The sequence below is a fragment of the Aotus nancymaae genome, unplaced genomic scaffold, assembly GCF_030222135.1.
Source record: "Aotus nancymaae isolate 86718 unplaced genomic scaffold, 86718_ANA_hifiasm-v0.15.2.pri h1tg000036l, whole genome shotgun sequence".
Lineage (NCBI taxonomy): Eukaryota > Metazoa > Chordata > Mammalia > Primates > Aotidae > Aotus > Aotus nancymaae.
The window spans coordinates 52,076,960-52,097,480 of record NW_026988450.1 but is presented as its reverse complement, the minus strand read 5'-3'; the positions used below and the strand labels follow the sequence as shown (position 1 = coordinate 52,097,480).

At 45.0% G+C, this 20,521-nt stretch overlaps 1 protein-coding gene across 1 annotated transcript in view; it reads right to left on the bottom strand.

Annotated features, from left to right (window-relative positions):
- The window catches only part of BAALC (BAALC binder of MAP3K1 and KLF4), an 86,402-nt gene extending 70,134 nt beyond the window's left edge, over positions 1-16,268 (bottom strand). Inside the window, exon 1 of the mRNA XM_012441215.2 lies at positions 15,950-16,268. Coding sequence (XP_012296638.1) covers positions 15,950-16,109 — 160 coding nt within the window. The 5' untranslated portion in view covers positions 16,110-16,268. The remainder of the gene's footprint in view (positions 1-15,949) is intronic.
- Positions 16,269-20,521: the final 4,253 nt, after the last annotated feature.

Genomic DNA, 20,521 nt, shown 5'->3' with positions numbered 1-20,521 from the left:
GAAGAAGCACTGCCTGAATCTGATTCAGCTGAGAAAACAACTCAGGCCATGGTAGCTGCACCCAGCTCTCTAAATCAGCAGTGACCTGTGCTGAAGTAACAAAGGTGTACCAACATTCCTCAAAGCCCAAGGCAAGGAGAACTCCTTGAGAAGATGAAATCGATCTTCAAGCACCCTCTACCTTACTCTGGTGATGCCATATTCTTCCTGAATCCCACCCAACTCAAGAGCATGTTTTGCATAATAAAATCTCTAATACCTTGATAAGCAAATGTTATTGGAGAGACTTTAAAAACCTTTAAAAAACTGCCTTCAAGGTGAGAAATGAGCTTAATCCCATTAATTCATTGTTCATTATTCTGTAAATATTGAGTATTCAGCATGTGCTGAGCTATTTAGAAGTGTATTTGAGGCCTAGGACTAGTAACTGCAAATCCTATGCTTTTTTTCTCTCTTCCACACTGCCTTGGTGATTAAAGACAGTGGCTCTTAAATCTGGCTGTGCTTCAAAATCACCTAGGACAGGAGTAGGCATTGGAACACAGACACGCTTATTCATTTATGTACTCTATAGCTGCTTTGGCACTAAAAACAGAGAAGGTGAGTAGTTGCAAAAGAAATCACAGGGCCTACAAAGCCTAAAATATTTACCCTACGTCCCTTTACAGAAAAAGTTTTCCAACCTTTAATCTAGGACCTCCGGACCATCAGCATCAGCATCACTTGGAAGCCTGTCAAACACACAGAATCTCAGGTCCTCCCCAGACCTACAAAATTCCACTCTCCACTGACCTAGAGAACATGGAGACCCTGCAGGTTTTCTAGCCTCACCCTCACTACCAAATTAGAAGCACCATGGTGGGGCCTTTGTTTTAGGTTCCCAGGTGAATCTGATATGCAGCCACTAGGGAAGCAGAAAGATGAGTCAGGTGATTATTGCCCCCACCCCTACCAGGTCTTCCTGTGGGACTGCAGCACCATCTCCCTCCAGCTGCCGGGAGAGTTAGCTGCTAAAGGATCACGGCTGAGTGCCTCTCCAGGTGCTGCTCCTGTGGAAGGAAATGACCTTACCCAAGGTCACAGTCCCTTGCTGGAGAAAGCCTGAATCCAATGCCTCGTCAATACAGAGTAGAAAGGCCCAGTCTTCTCAATTGCTGAAGGCCATCCCAGCTCCAGAGCTCCCCAGGGAATCACCTGAAGCCCCTATTGCAACAACCATTCCACTCCTCCCTCTGCCCTTGCCTGTGCCCCTCACCCTATTGGAGAAATTATTATATTAGAGAATTCAAAATTTTTCATTAATTTTTAGGTGTGATGATCATATTGTGGTTATATGTTAGTTTGAAGTATATGAAATTGCTAATATTACACTATTTCAACCTACAGAAATAACAGTTTCTTGTGGTCCAATCTAATACCTTTTTTAAAGAGTCCTAGTTTCTTAAGATTCATACTAAAAAGTATTCATAGATGAAGTTACATGACTTCTGGAATTTGCTTCAAAAATGTCTAATTGGTGAAGGGTAATGGAGGCAGAGATTCAACAAGATTTGCAATATGTTGATAATTGTTGAAGCTGATGATGGGTACATGGAGGTTTATTATACTATTCTCCATATATATATATATATATAGCTTGAGTTAGGTAAGAGGCCCATATCACAGGTGGTGTTACTAGAGCTGTCTCCAGTAAGGGTTTATCTTAGAGTCTGTTTCCCGGCTCTGTTTTTAAGAGTATACAGAGATAAGTCACAATCATAAATAAGAAAACTCAAAATGGAGTAAGTGTCCTAAGTGGTGTGTATTATCAGGGAACACCCAACTGAGGCAGAAGGGCAGGAGCAGTAGGCCTTTGGGGTAATGGGTGCACAGGGATTCGGTGGTATGCCCTTTGAAGCACCTGATCCCATTGCCCCACCCATCACCCCAAAGGCTGTATGGAAAGGCTGGAGAGAAAGCCTTGAACGCCACACTAAGACATTTGCATTCTGTAGATAGTGGGAAATCATGAAAGGCTTTGAGTAGAAGAATAACACATAATGATCCCAGCTGTACTTGGGGAATATTCACCTGGCAATAATGCGAAGGGGATTGGAGTGGGAGTGACTGGGGGTGGGAAGACCAGTCCAAAAGCTGTTGCAGATGTCTAGGTGAAAGGCAGTGAGGACAGAAGCTAGCAATCTGCGAAGGGGCTGGTGTACAGGAAAGACCACAGGGTCCAGAATGAGACAGACCTGAATTCCAAACCCCACCCAGCTGCTCACAGCCCATGTACACTTAGACAAGCCATCCCACTGCTCTGACTCCCTCCATCTGTAAAACGGAAATAGCAGAGTTAGGTAATAAATCCGCAAAGCCCGGCACATGCTGAGCACCCAATTAATGGAGGCCACACCATGAGGTCATAGCTTGTTTGTGCTTGTACATCATCACTTATCACCCCAGCAAGAAAGTCTGAACATGACTGCTATGAAGACTGCCCTTGAAAAGTGATTCTTGGAGATAATCGTTTAATGTGGCCTTGGTTTCAAACACACCAGCTGTTTATTGAGGTGCTTAAGCCTGAATCATTCCTCTCATGAAGGGAGCACAGGACATCTCCACTTCCATTGTAACCGCTGCAATGCCCTGTTGTTATGGCGACCGGTTTCCCAAACTGCCCTGCTGTTTTCTGCAAGCCTTTTCAGTTTCTTCATGCCCTAAAATCCACAAGCCCTAGAGACAGCAGCAGGGTGGGTTTTTTGAACTTCCACAGAAAACACTGTCAGCTTTTTAAATTTGCCAGTTGGCTGTCAGCTGCTTCTCCAACAGAACTTCCCAGCCTGATCATCAGTGTGACCCTGCACACAAACTTCCACAAATGTTCCCACTAACTGGAAATTGGTGCCATGGAATATTAGCTGGCACATCAGTCTCTGGTTGGCATTAACCTTGCAGGAAAATGAGGCAGAGGACAGGGAATGTCCACCATGCATTTCAGGTACACAGCACAGTCTGAAGTTAAAAGACCATTCTAAAAAATTTAAGTTTAAGGTATTGCAGCACTATTTTAAAAATTATTTAATATTAGCTCATGTAGCTTTTCCAGAAAATGTTCACCTTATGAACTTACTTGACACATGAAATATTGAAAACAATATTATTATTGTTGTTATGGCAAATTTGTAATACTAGCAGTCATGTCTCCTTGGTTTCTGGCAGAACTTCCTCTCCCTCTTCACCTACCTAATTCCTTTCCCCCTTCTCTCTTGTTCCTGCAAATCTTTCTCCTCTCTGACCACAGCTTTAGGATGAAAGATGTGACCCCTCTGCTGCCAGCCCACCCAGTATCTGCTCTCCCCATTTTTCCTTTGCCAAGAGGACCCTGATACTTTTAGGGTAGCATGAAAGTTCCCTGTGTGGAAGGAAATGACCTCACTCAAGGTCACATCCTCTTGCTGGGGAAGCCCACATTCAATGCCCGGTCAATATACGGTAAAAAGCTAAAATTCCTGAGTTCTTAGACACCTTTGCAGCCCAGGACACCTATGTCACACAGTTCTGATCAATGAGACCCAAGCAAAGCTTACTGGGTCCTAGGAAAATTGTCATTTTAGAGATAATGAACAGATCAGACAGAATGCCCCTTTCTGTCTTTCTCCTTCTTCCCATCTGAAATAAGATGATGCAGCATCTTGCAGCCATGAGGATGAAATCCACACACTAAGGATGGCAGAGCAATAAACCCAAAGGAGCCAAGCTCCTCAACAGTGTCCATGACTGGGTGTGGCCGCCGACCTCCAGACCTCTGTGCAGACCTTCCACGGGCTAAATCCCATTCCTGGAGTTGGTTTCTGTTCAGGCAGCCAGATGCAATCTCTAACTGGCACAAAAGGGGAGGGGGGTTCTCTTCATTCAGCAAACATCCACTGAGTGCCTACTCTGCTGGGCACTATTCTAAGCACTTGGACTTTAACGGTGGGTGAGTCTGTCAGACACTTGACCTCATGGAGCCAGAGCATCAAGAAATAAATAGTAAATGAACAAGACAATGATAGGCTGTGGTATTAGGAAGGAAATGATAAGACGGCCACTGGGGAACGCTAGTCTCTCCGAGGAGGTGATGTCTGAACCGAGAGCCAAAGGGTGAAGAAGAGTTAACCATACAGAGGGGGCCGAGTGCAGGGAGGAAACACATTCCAGCAAGTGTGAAGGCTGGTGACAGGAAAGGGATCCATGTATTCAGAGAACAGAGGGGAATCAAGCATGGCCGGAACACTCTGAGCAAAAGACAGAACAGAGTAAACAATAAAATCATGCTGAAAAAGCAGCAGGGAACTTGTCATGCAGGACCCCAGAGGCCAAGGAAGGGACTGGGATTTTATTCCACACATAGTAGAACAGGAAGCTATCAGAAGGCATTAAACAAGAGAGTGACAAGACCTTACATATGTTTTTAAAAGATCATTCTGCCTATGACATGAAGAATGAATTGTCAAGGGCATGAATGGAAGCTGGCTATGGCAGATGTTCAAGTGGAAGACAGATGTGGCTTGGGCTTGGGGAGGGCCCATGGAGATGCAGAGTAGACCTTCGTCCAAATGGAGCTGCCTGTGAGGTTCCTATATATGGTTACAACAAGGAGCAACCTTGTCAGTGCACTTAGAATTCAAATGGACAGACTAGGAGAAAAGGATGGCTAAAGATGTTTAGAAACCTTCAGACGGCAAGAAGGATGTGTGGTGGGTGACTGGGGAAAAAAATGGGAGAATTCACAGCAAGTCTGTGATTTTTTTGGTATTCAGAAGGAAAGTATAGGATAGCATTGGGGGCTATTATATGGGGTCTGTCACTGCATAGTAATAGGAATGAACAGAATTGCCGAGAAGTGGTGAGATCATTGTTCTAGAGCATGAATTGCTCATAGGTGCAATCACAATATTCATGACTTTTTCCAGAAATGCTGGGCAGCTCCAAAACAAGGGTGTAAGGAACGGAGGGAAAGGGTGACCCAAGGTTTGAGATTGGCATGACAAGCCTGGTGCAAACTTGAGGATGTGAGGAGATCCTGGCTGCTAGAATGCACAGCTGAAACACTAGGCTCTTTGTACTTATGAATGCATTAATTTTTCAATGAGTCCCATCCTACAGTGTGGAAACTGAAACCCAGAAAGACGAAGAAACTTGCTCAAGGTCACATAGCTGATAAATGTCTGTTGTTAAAATCAATTTCCTAGGCCGGGTGCAGTGGCTCACACCTGTAATACCAGGACTTTGGGAGGCTGAGGCAGGTGGATCATGAGGTCAGCAGAGCCAGACCATCCTGGCTAACACGGTGAAACCCTGTCTCTACTAAAAATACAAAAAATTAGCTGGGTGTGGTGGGTGCCTGTAGTCCCAGCTACTTGGGAGGCTGAGGCAGGAGAATCACTTGAACTCAGGAGATGGAGGTTGCAAGTGAGCCAAGATCATGCCACTGCACTCCAGCCTGGGCGATAGAGTGAGACTCCATCTCAAAAATAAAATAAAATTCCTTAACAACTGAACTATTATATTATCTCCAAACAAAGTAACAGGGAGGATGATGGATGAAGAGAGTAGGTCAAGGTCCAGGGACCCAAGGTCATGATGCTCAGGAGAAGCTGGCTCACTAGTTGGGGAAGAAGTGTACAAAATTGTAAACAGAGACTGGATCTAGCCGAGTGATCCTGTGGGTGTGGCTGTATCAGAATTTGGGACAATGGCTTAGAGAAGAAGGTCAAGAATCCCTGGGTTGGATTTCCAGGTCAAAGGGCATCCGCTTTGCCTAACTGCCCACTAAAATGGCCATGAAGACATAGAAAAAGACCAAGACTCACAACATCACCACAAGTGAAGACTGGTAGGCAACCTAACCCCAGAATCTAGGAGAAGTTATCAGATTAGGTTAGATTAAGAAAAACCTACCCTGGCTTTTGTCTTTGCTTCATTACACAGAAGCCACATGGTGAGATGTAGGCAGACACTAGATACCTATCCCATCTGACACAGACACTTGGAGCTGGAAGTGTATGGAGTGGTACCAACAACAGCTTGGGGCAGCCAACCTGTCTGACTTCATGGACATTTGAGACTCAGAAAGCTGGTCCCTGCACACACACACAGACACACCCAGACATGCACATGCACACACACACATGCACGCACACACACGGCCATATTTCTATATCCATGATATGATTTGACTGTGTCCCCACCCAAATCTCATCTTGAATTGTAGCTCCCACAGTTTGCACGTGTTGTGGGAGGGACTTGGTGGGAAATAATTGAATCATGGGGGCGGGGTTTTCCCATGCTATTCTCAAGATATAAGTCTCATGCGATCTGAGGGTTTTATAAAGGGAAGTTTCCCTGCACAAGGTCTCTTCTCTTGTTTGCTGCCATGTGAGACATGCCTTTCGCCTTCCACCATGATGGTGAGGCTTCCTCAGCCACATGAAACTGTAAGTCCATTAAACCTCTTTTTCCCTATAAATTACCCTATCTCAGGTATGTCTTTATCAGCAACATGAAAATGGACTAATAAAAAAGAGACTAAATCCCAGAAAACTGCTAGGAAAAATACAAAGCAGCATACTCAGCCTGAGCCTATTATGGGGGCTTGAGGGGGATGAAGGAGGGAAACATGGAGGAATTACATACAGTGGAGTCACATGTACATTTACCTGGTATGTAATTTGCCTGAATTCAAGTAGATTTGCTCAGTATTGAAAGAAAAAAAGAAAGGAAAATCCCTTTCCTTCTCCATGACCTTTCCCCTTTCTCTTCCTCCATTCAAGCTAGACTTGGGCTCCCACTACCTCCATATAGTTTCCTAAATACAAAAAAGGAATAAAAAATAATTTTTCTTGGTTTTTGAGCTTTCAAGCAGTTTGATGAACTTTTCCCGTTCCCCTGCCCTGAACTTTAAACATCACCTTCATGTATGATGTAAATACAGCACCATCTTCATGGGACCTGAAAGATGAAACCTAAATGCTGACAGAGGAACTATTTTCCTCTTTGTGCTTTTTCATACTTTCTAAACGTTTAATAAGGAGCATACTCTGCATTTGAAACCAGAAAAAAATATATGATTCTGCCCAAAGACTGTTCCTGTTTAATGGGCCTGTCAGGTGATTGGGATGCAGGTGATTCCCGGGGTACCTCCTGCAGCCCTTTCTATGGAGATGGAGACCGGAGCGACACAGGTACTTAGCACAGGAAGAGAGCAGCTCAAGTGCTGCAGAGCTGTGGGACTCAGCCTTATCATTTACTTGGAAAGAGATTTTTTTCCCTTTCCAAATAAATTTTCTGAAAATATTAACCATTTAGTGTGGCAGGAGGCTCCCATGCTAAATGGTTAATATTTTCAGAAAAACCCAAGGCAGATGTGGTGGGGGTAGGGGTGGGGTACTACATTCGTTCTTAGCAGCACAGCGCAATGGACCCTACCCTGGATTCAGAAACAAGAGACCTGAATTCTAATCCTGGCTTTTCCACTTCCTAGCTGGTGGCCTGGCTCAGTCTCTTCATCTCACTGAATCCCAGTTCTTCATCTGGCAAGTGGTGGTAACAATGGTTTATAAGGTTATTTCAGAGAGTGATATAAACTAATGTCAGAAATAAAAATTCTCACATGTAGTAAATGCTCAATAAATGCTATTTGAATCTAAACAGCAAGGAAATAGATCCAATCTCAGAAAAAAAGTGTGGGAAAGCAACAGTGGAAATCCGTCTCTTTTATTATTTCCAAATGTTCGCAGTGTTTGTGCTTGTAAACACAGTTACCATTAGTTTGCTAGGGCTGCCATAACAAAGTACCACAAACCGCATGGCTTAAACCACAGAAACCTACTGTCCGTCTCCCAGTTCTGGAGGCCAGAAATCGAAGACCAAGACATCAGCAGGCCGGTTATAAAATTTAAAAAAAAAAAAGGCAGAAAGAATGAAAGAGACCTACTATTTGATAGCACGATAGGGTGGCTATAGTCAATAATAACTTAACTGTACAGTTTAAAATAACAAAGTATAACTGGATTGTTAGTAACTCAAAAGATAAATGCTTGAGGGGATGGATACCCCATTCTCCATCATGTGCTTATTTCACACTGCATGCCTGTATCAAAACATCTCTCGTACTCCACAAATACATACACCTACTATGTACCCACAAAAATGAAAAAAGATATCAGCAGGGTTGGTTCCTTCTGGAGGCCCTGAGGGAGAATCTGTCCCCTGCCTCTCTCTGAGCCTGGTTTTCAGCGGACTTTGGTGCTCCCTGGCTGGTGGCAGCATCACCGGTCTCTGCCTTCATCTTCACATGGAGTTCTCCCTGTGTGTCTGTCTCTGTCTCCAGATTTCCCCTTTTCATAAGGACACCAGTCATTCTGGATTAGGGCCCATCTTAATGAACTCATTTCAACTTGATTACTTCTTTAAAGATTCTCTTTCCAAATAAGGTCAAATTTTAAGGCATGGGAGTAGAGGGGCGGTTAGGGCTTCAACATATGAATTGCGGGGAAACACAAATCAGCCCATAACAACATTCTAAAAGAGCTTTATCTCAAGAGAGATGGCTGTGGTTGGGCATGAGACAGAATGGGAGTCAGGCATGTGAGGAAGTGAGTGTTCCTGGTAGCCAAGCTAGCAGGAGCTACATCACAATTGGGCTCAGGGCAAACCCATGGAGTCTGCTCTACAGAGAAGAGCAAATGTGGCATACAGACTGGCCAGAGAAGCTCTGAAGGAGTCCTCACAGGGATAGGATTTTGCAGCAGAGGCCAAAGGTCTGCTGAGAGTGGCTTGAAGCTGTGGGCCTGACATGGGAGGGCTCCTGGGATGAATAGCCCAGCACCATAGTCTAAGAACAGCCTCAGACCTCCAACTTCACAAGGGCAGAATGGCCTTATCAGCAGGAAGATGTTGTCGATCACAGGTGCACAGATCCCAGGGTGAAGGTGAGACCTCCAGGAACCCAAACCTGAGGGATTGCTGAGTGCAGGATGAGCCAGGAAAAGACTCCTTGCTGACTCAGAGACTAGCTTCTTCCCACCAGAGTCTATTTAAAAAAAAAAAAAAAAAAAAAATCTGTAGTGTTTTTTGCAGAAAAAAAAATCTGCAATGTTTTTGTTTTTTGCAGAAAAAACATCTGCAATGTGTTTGGTTTTTGCAGAAATAAAAATCGGCAATGTTTTTGCAGAAAAAAATCTGCATTTATCCTTTGAGTTACGAACAATCCAATTACACTCTTTGAGTTATTTTAAAATATACAATTAAGTGGCCAGGCACAGTGGCTCACACCTGTAATCCCAGCATTTTGGGAGGGATCAGGCAGATCACAAGATCAGGAGAGCAAGACCAGCCTAGCCAACATGGCGAAACCCTGTTTCCACTAAAATACAAAAATTAGCTGGGCATGGTGGCACACGCCTATAAACCCAGCTACTCGGGAGGCTGAGGCAGGAGAATCACTTGAACCCAGGAGGCGGAGGCTGCAGTGAGCCAAAATCGCGCCATTGCACTCCAGCCTGGGCAACAAGAGTGAAACTCCATCTCAGGAAAAATATATATATAGATATGGATACACACACATACACAAATAAGTTAGTATTGACTATTGTCACCCTATTGTGCTATCAAATAGTAGGTCTTATTCATTCTTTCTACATATTCTGGAGGAAATTCTGGAATGCACTTAGGATGCTACTACACCCTGCAGTGAAGTCACCTTAAATTCATCTTTGGCTAGAGTTGAAATTGCTTTATCTAATGTCCAGCGAAGACAAGGTTCAATGGACTGATATCTAAGACAAAAGCGCCTAAGATGAGACTCAGGAAAGAGGTTATAAGAATGACGGACTAGGCTTCATTTGCATAGCTAGATCATTCATCCATTTACATTTTCACAGTCATTCAACAAACATGTGGTAGATGCCAGGCATGCAAATGTCAACAATGTGGTCCCCAACCTGGAAGAGCTCACAGACTAACTAGAGAGACAGAGTCATGACCAAGCCCTGGCAATGCAGTGTGGCGGGCACCATGACTGGACTCTCTCAGTGCCTGGAGAGCCAATGGCACAACGTGATACTCTGCCCAGGAGACAAGGGCCACGGGAACATGAGGCTTCCTAAACCTTTACGAACTGCCTAGGTTTGTCACCACCTGTCTCTTGCAGTGATTTTTAAAAACAACTTATAACAAAGAGGCTTGTGTTTGGCAAAAGAGGTGTAAGGAAGGTGGGGACGTTTTCTTACTATGCAGCCAATCAGACAGACAACAAAAAGTTGAGCAGAGGGAACCGATGAGGAAAGAGAACATCATCTCTGGGGTCTACAAGAAGAAATTAACAAACAGAAGTTTTAGGATATTTATTCATTTATGAGAGATTACTCGGGCTCCTAATATAGTCAGGGTCAGCGTTAGGTACAGGGATAAGATTGTGAGTGAAATAACCCCTTACCTAGCCCAACAGACCCCTTGCCTTACCTAACCTAACAGTCATCCTTGAGGGGAGTGAACATTAGTCGATAATTATTCAAAGATGGAACCACAAGTGGTAACAGGTAAGCCTAGGAGCTGGGGTGTGGGTGGAGGGGATTTATCCACTAGAAAGGGCTGTCCTCTCCACAGGTGCCTCACTCTTGGGGATGGAGTCAGGCCAGCTGGGCCACCTTCCTGTTCCTCTCCAAAGTGGGAGCGCTGGCTGGGACAGCCCCACTTCCTCTGCTGGGCTCCTGCAGGGGTCTGTATAAGTACTGACCCCTCCCCCGGCAGAACAAACTGCTTAGTTCCTGAATGCCTCTAATGCTTTTCTCCATACCCTTCTAACATGGACCATGGACATGATGACCTGAACGGTGTCCACTTTTATGTCCGTCTTCCCTATAATAGTAACTTCTTCAGGTCATCTTTGTGCCATATGTCTATTCAGTGAACAAAAGAGCAAAAAAAGACATGTCTTTTATCTTCTTCTATCAACACAGGGAAACAAAGACCTAGAATATTGTTTTCATAGCTCTATCAAGATGAATCAAGGTCAGCAAATTTAAACATTAAACTGAAACCAGTAAGATGAAACTTAACAGAAATAAATACAAAAATTCCATATTTGGGTTACTGAAACCAATCATACCAACTCAGGATTCATAAGGAAAGAAATTCATTTGTTCAACAAATGTTTATTGAGTGCCACCTATGTTCTAGTCACTGTGCCAAGTGCTGGGTACATAGCAGAAAAAAACTCAATGTCCTTGATGTCATAAAACTTAAATATGATTATAAAGAAAGATCTAAGGGTTTTAGCTAATCACAAGCTTAATATAAGTCATCAAGGTAATATGGCAACAACAGCAACAGCAGGAAAGCAAACAAATCCTAACCTGATTTTACGTGCACCAAGAGAGGTTTATTCAGTGACATCATAGCACACCTTATATTGCCCTATGCCGTTCCACTGCCATCAGCAGCTTGGAATTAACCATAAATCCCTTGTATCAAGAGGGACTTTGACAAACTGAGTAGTATATTTAGAGAATGTAGTCAGGCCTACATGAGGTGTGAGAAGTGATTGAAGGAACTGCATGTGTTTAGGCTGGAAGACCAATGGTAAGAGATATGATAGACATCTTCAAATATTGAAAGAGCTATCTGTGCAAGACTTGATCACACAGGTCTGGAGCTCACCAGGTAGAAATTACAAGGCAGCAGGAAGAGCCTCACAAGAGAACTGCTCCACAAAGGTATGGGAAGGCCTCCTTCCCTAGGGAAAAGCCATTCCATCCTCAGAGATGATGCAGAAGACAATTGTGGTGTCTGAGCTCAAAGCAGAATATCAAGAGATCGGACTTGACTTTGAGTTTCATGAGCTGTAAAATCAAGAATTTTATAGTCTATTCCCCTATTAATCAGGAAGGCAGTATTTAGGAGTACAGCCTTTGGAACAGGATAGAGCTAGATTTCAGGCCTAAACTGCGAAAAGTTACTTGCAGACTTCAAGCCTCATTTCCTTGCTTGTAAAAGGAGGGTGGTAATAGTTCCTGCCTCATTCCTGCAGTAAGGATTCAATGAGAAAATATAAAGTGCCCAATAAAGCACTAGGCCCCTGGTAAGTCATTAATAAATTATGGGTAATGGTAATATTAAATGCTCTCCATTTTATTTGACTATCTTTCAGTTTATTTAGGTAAATCATTTTGCTGTCTGTAATTCTGCAAACCTCTATTATACTAAAGCAATTATTTAGCAATTTAAAAATGTTAAATAGAAGTTCTTTAGAAAATTTTGAAACATTTTTTCTGGAGAAATTAGAGAAAAGGGGAATACTTAAGGATGCAATTTATGGAGCTTGTGATCACGCTGAGGTGAAGCTAGGGAGCTGTTGATGTATATGGCTGAGCTAGGTTGGGTCACGGCAACCTCAGAGACTTCCTTTCTCCTTGGAGACCCCCACCAGGCAACAGAATTAAATATCAATCCGGCAGACTGATTTTATGAGGATTAAATTATGTCAGACCATTTAATTTCCTTCTGTAACAGAGGGACAGACTTTGGTGACACAAGAAAGCAATGGATATCAGATACCGTGACTTCAGCTATGTCTTAAATTCTAGCCTGTATAAGAGTCAAATCTAAAAACTTAATTCAGTTTCACTGGGTAGTGGACATGATCTCCAAACACAGGAACCACAGGCTCATGATCCCTTTTTGAGTAAGGAGAAGAGGCAAGAAATGCTCTTCTTTGTGGAACTGACAGAAAAACATGCCCCCTCCCTATCTGCAGTGAAATTCAGAATTCATTCAGCAAATATTTGCCGAATGCCTGTCATGTGACACACCCTCAATCTGGATTGGGCTCAGAGAAATTAAGTGAGGCTTAAAAGCAGATATGCTTAAATGGGACTTTTCTTGGACAGATGTGGTTGTGGAGATGAGGTTGTGAGTTGAGGTAGGCTACAGAAGAAGTGGAGTCTTTGGGTTGGGCCATGTGTTTTAATGGAGTAGGGTAAAGTTGGGGAGAACTTTTTTAAGAGAAGTTGTGAGATCAGAAAGGCCCTTGGGAGAATTTAGGCTAAACTAATTCAAGTGGGAAAACCTCAGTAGCAAGGACTGCAAAGAAGAGGAAGAAGGGCACCTAGGAAGAGCTGACAGGATGGAGGATAGGTTTAGACGAGCGTCCATTTGTTTTGAAAACTTTTACAAAATCCCAGGTGTGCTCAGCACAGAAGACACAAAGATGAGTTAGGTTCACCCCTGGCCCTTGCAAGTCCTGACGTTGAAGTAGCCAGGAGAAAAGGTGGCTTCAGTTTGACAACAAAGGAGAATCATTAGGGTCCCAGAAAGAAGGGATTCTTGCAAACTGAGGGTAAACTCTGTGACCAGTTGAAGGAGTGTGCAGACAGGGATGATTCCCCTGACAGTCTCATTTGCCTCACATGGCAGACTTACAGAGACCTTCTCCAGCTCTAGAATTCCAGTAGTGAAGCCATTTTTGTTGATTTTACAATCTGGACTCTCCTGAATCTGGCTTTTTCATTTATACCTACCCACCTCCCCTGTCAGAAAACAACTGCTATAAACAGGAAAAAGTGGCATTCTGGCTTCCTGTCACGACACAGCCACTGGGGGCTATTAGGTGTCCCCCAGCAGCTTGGGGGTAAATTCATGAGTAAAGCACTAGCAGGGGGTGGGTGAGGCAGGAGTGAGGGGCAGAGAGGATGAAAGGAATACAGGGTCCTGGCCAATCTCCCAGGGTGGCTGAAACCCAGGAGATCTGTAGCTTTCAGATGACCCATTCTGACTAAAGACGACCAGCTTCTAGTCTGAAAAATCCACAGGAGTCAAGCCACTCCCAAAGGCTCTAGGGAATGCCAATGCACCCTCAAGGAATGCCTTGATTTAATCTTGATCTTCAGAAATACCCTCTCCCCTGAGGCTAACACAAATTCCTAGGGAATTAAAATGACCCTGCCCATACAAGCATCTTGCCAATTTCAGGGTGCTGCCCTGGGGCTAAAGTGGAGCTCCTCTTCTGGAGGATGCAGGCCCTCAGGACCACCTGTCTGGCAAGGCTGGCCCATGTTTGGCAGGGTACCATGAATGTGTTTGTCCCAGGCCCTACCTGTTGTAGGGACCAGATCTCATGATGAAGGGGATATGAATTAGGATGGCAGAGTAGTAAATCAAGGAGTGTCAGAAAAGTTGTGAGGAACATATATGTACATATAGAGCCATCCCATAATAACTCTTTCGTACCCATACACATGCATACACGCACATACATACACACAGACACACACCCCATATACTCCCAGTCACCATCGCAACCATTCCTTAAAGCTGTACTTAGGGGTTTTCATTGTTAGGTTTTTTGTTTGTTTGTTTGTTTTGTCTTTTTTTTTTTTTCATGCTAGATCTTTACACACTTATTTGTTTGAAGGACATCTCTGGCTTTGACTCTCTGCTGAGAAGCACCACACCTCCTTGGGAAACTCTGTCACATATAACATTTGCCAGGTCCCTCTAGAAGGCTCATAATCTATCCTGATGCTGACACTGAATTCAGCCAACATACCATTTGGTAACTTGCTAAAAGCATTGGCAATACAAAATAACCATTATGACTGCCACTGTGAGTCAGAAAAGCTAGAGACAAATATAGTATAATGCCTTGTACAGCTTTCACAGACAGTCCTCAATTTTAAAATAAAAGCAAGTCACAAAGTTAATGTGGAAAAGGAGCCAGCTTTGGTGCTTAAAAATGGAGAAACCTATTCTCGATTAAAGTGACAGCTCTTATTTAGTAGGCATGGATTTAAGATTCTTAACCTTTTAAAAGTACTTCGAATTTCCATCCTGCTCCATATAAGATACATTATGCTCAAATTAACCCTATTTTCCATTTTAGATTTCATTATTCAAAAATGCCAATAACATCAGTGTGTCATTTTTATCCAAATATTAAACATTTTTATCCAAATATTGACCTAGCTTTGGACAACATCCATGTAAAAGTAGTGAGGTGTTTTTTCCTTTTAATGTCATCAATATGTTTATGATTAAAGGTCAGTCTGTGGCAACAGTTTGTCTCTCTGCACTATAATTATTTGCTCTGCTTTAAAAAAATACCCTGACTTGTGACCTGACCAACAGTTCTTTGCATCCCCTTCTATCAGATTTCTGCTGGATGGGGAATGACCTAGGCAAGAGTATTTAATTTATAGTCAAAACCCACGTGTATGCCCTGCCTCCTGTAAAGCATTGGGACACCATGGGGTAGTGAGAGAAGTCCTTCGCTATGAAACAACTGCTCAAAAAGTAAGTTAAAGTGCGGAACCAGCAATGGGGCGGGCAAGCATTTATTTTGACCTGAACGAGGATTCTGGTCTTCGAAGCCCGCCCGAGAGTGGGCTCATTTCCTAGAATGGGAAAAGGGGGAGCGACAAGAAGACTCCACCCAGGCGATCCCAGGCGGGCGCCTTGTCTATAAATCCAGGGAGAGAGGCATCAGGTGGCCAATGGATCAGAAGTCACCTGGCTGGGTACGCAGGTGGCAGGGATGGCGGGGTGTGGGGGCAGATGGGCCAAGGCAGGGCAGGGGCGGCCCAGGTGGATCAGGGGGTGGGTGGCTGAGGGACAGGTGTGCGGTGGAGGTGGGCTGTCTTCCCACCCACCCGTTCGCCGACCAGCGAGCAAGCCTTGGCCAGGCCAAGCAGCACTGGGCTCCCCGAAGCTGGGGGATCGGCGCAGCCTTCCGTAAGGGGCTCCGGTCGACCCCGCGCCCTGGGCTTGCGTCTGTCCGCGGGTCAGCGGGCAAGTCCTGCCTCTGCCTCCCCCCAGCCACATGCACCGCCCCATCAATTCCTTGGGGAGCCGGCTCCTCTCTCCGTGCCCCGGCCAAGACGCCGCGGGAAGCGGGCGGGCGGGGTTCTGCCGGCGCCGGGCCACTTACCCGCGTGCAGGCCGCCCGCCTCGGGAACGCTGTCCGGGGCGGCGGCGCTGGGCGGCGCGTCCGAGTCGGTGTAGGTGAGCCAGGTGGATTCGGTTTCCCGGGTCCAGCTCTCGTAGTAGCGGGGCTCGATGGCATCCGCCCGGCTCCCGCCGCAGCCCATCCTACCGCGCCGCGGGCGCACCAGGCGGCCGTTCGGCTGGCGACTCTGGCGGCGGCTCAGCCCCGGCCCGTGAGGAGGCAGAGGCGGCTACATCGTGTCCCCGCGCCCGCCCGCGCTGCAGCCGCGCCAAGCTCCCGCGGCACCCGCCGCCCCTCGACCAGGCCCTCTCTTCTCCCTCCCTCCTCTCCGCCTCCAAGGCCCTCCCTCCCCTCCGCTCCCCACCGCCCGGTCCTCACCTCCCCGCACCCTCGCCGCCCCAGAGCCCCCGCTCGCTCGCACCCTCCCTCAGGGCTCCGAGTCGGCCCTGGCGCAGAAGCGGCGGGAGGAGGGCTGGGGTTCCCGAGAGGCCCGGACCCGTCGAGATTACCGTTCCCAGTCTCCGGCCCATCCATCCATCCATCCATCCATCCATCTGTCCATCCGTCTATCCATCCATCCGCTCACCCACTCATTCATTCATCCTTCCTTCCTTCTTTCCAGCCATCCTGGAAAGAACTGAAACGCTTATCAAGGGACCCCAAGCTTTCTGGCCACCTGTTACAAAAACAGTGGAACTGGGGGCCACCCTGCAAAACTGGACAGAGAGTATTGCTACTAAGACTTAAGGAGCAGTCAGAGCCTATGCCTTTCTTATCTGATTTGGGGAGTCAGGAGTAGGCCTCTTTTTAAGAGAGTTGGGCTAGGCAGTGTCACTAACACCCCTTCCAGCTGTGGGACTTCATGATCCTCTGAACTTTTAACTCGAGAAAGCAGTAGATCACCTGGAACCACGCGGCATCCTAGACTCCCTTGGAACCCCCTGGCTGGGCGGGGCTTGGAGGCATAACAGTCCCTCCAAGCCTAGGATGGCCTTGACATTCCCCGGGTCCAGTTGTCAGCCTTTCTCTTCCCGGTGCACCCTCAGGTTCTAGACCTGAGGTTCTAGACCTCAGACCTAGAGCTCAGACTTGGGTAGGCCAATGAATTTATCTGTCCCCAGAATTCACAACAGGTGGTCAAAGATGAAAATCTTCTTAGCTTTCAAGAGGAGGGTAGGAAAGGGAAGAGTTTGGAAGAATAACTCTTCAATGACCAGGCTCTGCTAGAATATAGTGTTAAGTAAGTATCATATTCATTCATTCAATGTATATTTACTAAATTCCTATTGTGACAAAACACTATTCTAGTAGACATAATATCTATATAATATATTGTGTATATTATCCATTGTATGTAGACTATAGGGCCTGCTGTTTAATACAGCATGTAAAGCATAGGAATATAGATGTAGTACTCAGTATATCCTATATAATTTATAAAATATACTAGAGTACATTGTCTATAACATTTGGTATGTAGCATCTAGTAGGTAGGGCAAGTTCAGAACATTGCCTGGCACATAGTAGGCCCTCAGTAAATGTCCAGTGAATGAATAATAAATTATCTTTTGTAGTAATTTGACTCACTTAAATTATTGCAATTTGGGATAAGAATGATTCAGTTGAGGGTGGAGCTGTCAAAATCCCTCTGGCAGCTACTATCCAGAATCTATAATGCAGAAGGGAGCAAAGATTCATGAAACTGAGCCCAGGGTCTCCTCCTTCTCATGCTGAACCCAGCACCTGCTCCCACCCCAGGGCTCAGGCTGGCCTCCTCTGCAGGCTTTGCTTCTCTTTTTGAGACGACCCTGGGAGGCCGCTTCAACCTTGTTTTGGGTGTAAGGTAGGAGTGCAGTTAGCCAGGAAGTGGTGGCTTCCCTAGTCCTTTGGCATTCAGATGGCCTGTGCCCCTTTTCTTTCCCCCCTGAATATTTTGATTTCAGAAGAACCAGCTTTCAGGGAGAGAGAATACTTAACATCTCCAGCAGAGCCTGTGCTTCCCTCATGTCTACAGCTCAGTGCTCCTTTCATAACCAGCTACTTTGTGATGTCACCACTCAAAGAGCAGACAGGCCAGAAAGTGTGTCTGAGTTACACAGTCCTGGGGGAGATCTAGAAAATGAAAGAAACTGAAAGAGCTGGAGCTTGGCAAGCACAGCAAACAGAGCAAGCATGAGATGAAGTGGAGGGGTATGCTGAGGCCAGATGGAAACCCACATGCCCATATGTCTACGTTGTAAAAGCTATAAACCAAGTGAGCAAGTTTAATTGAAACATGTGATGCCCTCTTATCTTGACAAGTTATCTTCATAACAACCTAAAAGGCCAGATTCTAATGTAGAGTTCTCTCAGTCTTTGGAGTTCTGCACTGAACATGGTAGAACAGGTGGAATTGACCCACCCACTCCTATTTCTATCCTCAGTCCAGTGCTGCTCTACACAGGTCCTTGTGGGCCCACAGGTCTAAGGTCTGTCCATATTCCCCTCCCACAAATAGCTGCCTTGACCATCCCTCTGGCTGAAGAGCATTTGCCTGGGGGGTGCTGTCTGCCCTCATGGGGTTTGCTTCCAGTGCAAGCCCAAATAGGTTTGGAGGGCTTGGAGAAGAGAATTGCAAGGTCTCGAGTACCCAACAGCAGAGTTAAAAGGGGTTGAGACTCAGGCTCCAAGTAGGTGCATTCTGGGGTCCCTGGATTCCTTGGTCATAGAGAGGACCAGGGCTAGAAAATCAGGGTGGGGCCCTAGAGCAGGGGCCAAGAGCAGGGACCCCTCTTGCCAGGCCCTGTCTACTTATTTGAATGGAATTATGAACGTTTCCAGAATACAAGAGATAGTTTATCAAGTACTACCTGGCCAAGGTTGAGTGTGGTCACTCATTTCACACACATTTCTGATCATCTATTGTGTATAGTTTAGGACATATAGTTATTGTGTATAGTTTAATGATAAAGACATGGTGACATGCTTGAAATCTTCAAAATGGATTAATTTCCTATCTTCATAGAGTGAGTGCTCATCAAGTATTTGTTTAATGAATGAATGGCAAGAGGCAAGGTGAGGATACACAGTTAAAAGTGCAAGTTCAAGAGCCTGACTTTCTGAGTTTAAAGTTTGACTCTGCCACTTAAGTGGATGGTCTTGGGCAAGTTACTTAACCTCTTTATGCCTCAGTTGCAGCATCTGTAAATGGGTATAATGAATTATGTCGTTATGTGTAAAGGGCCTCGAAGAGTGTCTGGCACATAGAAACACCCAATGAATGTTGCTATCACAGCACTTTTGGGACAAAAAGCAACAGTGTCATTTCTCTCCCTTAAGTGGGAAATCCCTGAAATTATTATGTGTTTTCACATGAGATGATGTTTGTGAATTTGCTTAGCACACTGCAGAAGTTTGGTAAATAGGTGGGTTTTCTTCTCTTTTCTTTTTTTTTTTCTTTTTCCTTCCCTTATGATGCTTATGATGTTACTACTACTAGCAAACAACCTTCCTGCAAATAAATTTTTTAACCACCATTGCTAAGTAATCATCATTGACAGAGCACTTCCATTTCTTCATGGATTCTCTTTCTTGCCATTACACAACAACGTAGATTCTGAGACATTCAGAAGCCAAAAAAACTTAAAGAGCAGCCAATCCAGTCCTTTCATTTTTACCAACTAGGAAATCATAACTCAGAAAGTTGTAGAATTGCCCAAGGTCACACAGGAAATGTTCTCTCTGGCAGAGCTTTAGTTTCAGCTGGAGCTGGGGGCCTCTTGCTGCTGGCTCTATGCTCTTTTAGTTACAGCTCTTTAGCTGGGATTGAATTTTCTCCTAAACCTTTAGGAATAAATGTTGGAAATTAAATGTAAATATGAAAAATGTAATAAATTATCTTAAACCCTCTGTTCAGAATCTGTAGCTTGACTGCCATGAATTGGTTATCTTCATCAAGTCTGAAAGAAAGAAAAATAAATTCTTCTAAGGGGAAAGGTTGCAACAGGGAATTGGAAAGCCTGAGCCAAAGCTATCCAGAGCAATGAAATAAATTATACCTATAAAAACTACTGCAGAGTGGCATTTGCTATGTGATGGGATTCTCAAAATAAAATTATCTTTGGCTTTAAGAACCCCTGTGACTGGTACCACCTCTGGCTCATTTCTATAGAAACTGGAGCAGAGGCCTGTAGTGCTTCTCCCTCCAAGGTCTCATTCCTGTGGCTTGGCATCACTGGGCTCTACCTGACTATTGTGAGCTGTATAAAGGAGACCTTCAGTAAGGTGGACAATCAGGACAGAATGGAAGGCTCAGCAGGAGCCTAAACCTGCCTTTAGAATCAACCATCTGAAAAGGAATAAAGATAGATTCACTGCCTTACAAGTTTCCACCTTTTTCCAAGTGAAAAAGTAGCATAAATGAGGAAATAGTAGCAATAATTCTGGCCAACAGGGTGACAGACCCTGGGTAAATATCTTTGGTCTTGAATGCCAAATCTCAGCAAGTTTCCCCACTGCCCTAGATTCAGCGAGCATGCCAGAACTGGAGGTCCGTGCCCTCCCTCTGAAGGATTT